This window comes from Citrus clementina, unplaced genomic scaffold, assembly GCF_000493195.1.
Source record: "Citrus clementina cultivar Clemenules unplaced genomic scaffold, Citrus_clementina_v1.0 scaffold_5, whole genome shotgun sequence".
Lineage (NCBI taxonomy): Eukaryota > Viridiplantae > Streptophyta > Magnoliopsida > Sapindales > Rutaceae > Citrus > Citrus x clementina.
Window position 1 is genome coordinate 19,710,918 of NW_006262201.1, and position 2,369 is coordinate 19,713,286.

The 2,369-nt window shown below is 33.7% G+C and overlaps 1 protein-coding gene across 1 annotated transcript in view; it reads right to left on the bottom strand.

Moving 5' to 3' along the window:
• LOC18042728 (exportin-7) overlaps window positions 1-2,366 on the bottom strand; it is a gene marked incomplete at its 5' end in the record, with an annotated part of 21,159 nt that extends 18,793 nt beyond the window's left edge. The window contains 3 exons of the mRNA XM_024183612.1: window positions 1,493-1,558; window positions 1,914-2,074; window positions 2,177-2,366. Of these exons, the coding sequence (XP_024039380.1) occupies window positions 1,493-1,558; window positions 1,914-2,074; window positions 2,177-2,366 (417 nt within the window). The remainder of the gene's footprint in view (window positions 1-1,492; window positions 1,559-1,913; window positions 2,075-2,176) is intronic.
• Between the last annotated feature and the right edge of the window lie 3 nt (window positions 2,367-2,369).

Sequence of the window (2,369 nt, forward strand, 5' to 3'; positions counted from 1 at the left end):
GACAGCCTCCACTAGAACATAGAGGCTAGATGATTTGAAATTGCCACACAACAACAATAGTTCACAAATTAGAAATTGCCACACAACAACAATAATTCACAAAAATGACAATATATAGAAGGTGGCCAGGAGAAGATAGTTGAAAAAGAAGCTATCTAAATAATTCAAATAGCATGGAAAGAGGAGATGAAAGGAAGTGTCAGAAAGTTATAGTATTAATTAAAGGAACTCACAACAGACAAGAATGTTAAGAGTTAGAAGGCCCTCAGGGCACACAAAAAATGTAGGTGACCCCTTGAATCTATTGAATCATAGAAGTTACTGGAATTTATATCCTGATGAGATAGAAAGACAAAAGGACATAGAAGAAATGAGAAAATATAATGCATACCTGCTGACTGTCTCTAAGCAGAACATAAGAAAAATAAAAAAAATAAAAATAAATACATCAGCAAATGGTTATCATGTAAAAGCCAATAATGTATGTTGTCTATTCAAAGCTTATCGATGACCATAAATTGGTCACAGACAATGAAAAAAAAAAAAAAAAACTAAGAGCACTAGACTTAGGGTAACCCCACTTTGTCAATTGAAAGTTAAGACCCATTTAGGAACCAATAAACTGCTAATTAACAGAAGAAATAAAGAGTGATTGGTATCAACAAAATTCCTCCAATTGATCATATCCTAATTCAGCTATTGGAGATGGAGGAATGACTTTCGGAATATTTAGGAAACAAATTGAGCGGGTAAACAGCATAGTGAAGAGATTGATTTAAATGTTATCCATAAAATAAGGGAAAATTAACCTGAAATTTCAGGCTTCAATAAGATGAGTGACTCGAATCAGCATCGTGCCTTAAGATGCAATAATATTGTCAGGAGAGGGAAACATGATTTCAAATTTACTTTTGTTCTTTTCGGTTCACAGTAGGACTATCCTTTTGATCCATACATCTTTTGTGATGATAAAAGACTTTACCAGTCAGCTAGTCAACACCCACAATCGGTAAGCTTTTCTACCATAGCATCTACAATTGATAATTGTCCGCATAACCTAGATCAATCTAAAATATGCATTTTAACATCATCATATCCGGATTCCACATGATACATAAATAATTTATTGACCTGTTTCTTTCCTTCATCAATTGCATTAATGCAATTTCAAATTTCAATCAATCAAAATCACAGAAAAGGCAATTTTTCATCTCATGGTTTTCAGATTTTCAATATAAATACCGATCTCAACCAAAACAAATCAAAGAATGGAATTACCTGTTTTCAATAGAATTAAACAAATAAATATTACAGAATCCTTAAATATTCTCTGATGAAGTACAGACAATTGTAATAAGATCTATATTATTCGACAGCACCCTAACTCTTTTCAAGGTATCACTCATGAGAATTACAAACCATTTTACACTGTCCAACAATGAATAGCAACTATACCACCTTAAGGATGATATAAATGCAAGTGAAAAGTAACCTGATTCATCTCAGAAACAAGTTGATTCAGTATCTTCAAACCAATGGCATAGTGATCTGATGTTGCCTGGAAAAGATAAAATATCTTTAGCATCATATTCCACAAGAGAGCAAAATTTACAATACTTGGCTAGAACCAGTATACAGAAATAAATAATTATTCGAAAAATGAAAATAAAAATTGCAATGCAAGGAGTTAATTAAATGTAAAAAAGCGAACTAATATCAGTTAAATCCCATTTTATCTGATAAGAAGGTAGTGTGTGTGTGTGCTCACACAAAAAGCATAACTGGTAACAACTACAAGTGTAAACATCAAGCACAGACGATTATTAAGAGAACATAATCTACTTCCATCGACAGTATCCATTACAAATACACCAAATACTAAAAGATGACTCATTGCAAACATGCCACTTCACCTGGCTCAAAAAATTTGTAGACTCTTTAACTAAATCCCGAAATCTATCATCATCAAACCAACCAAACTTTGTTAGTCGACACAAGAGTTGAATCAAAGATGCAGTGACAAATGACTGCAGTTCGGGCCCTCTCTTCGCCAGATAGTTTATAAGATAGTTCCCTACAGAGCAAAACATCAAAACCAGAACGTAAGTAATAAGAGACACACAGACATGAAAAGCATAAATAGCAAATACACAAGTAGATTGGGAACATGAATTACTGATATCAAGACGGAGCTGTAAAGCCAGGCTATGCTCAGTAACTTGCTTAAGCAAACTAGAACTAGCGAGCATCAAAGCGTAAGGAGTTAGTGCATTGTCAAGAATGAACTGGCATTGAGAAATGTAATCGGTATTCACAGAGAAACACTTGAGAGTGTTCTCTGCATGAGCACGTTCCACAGAATCTTGCGA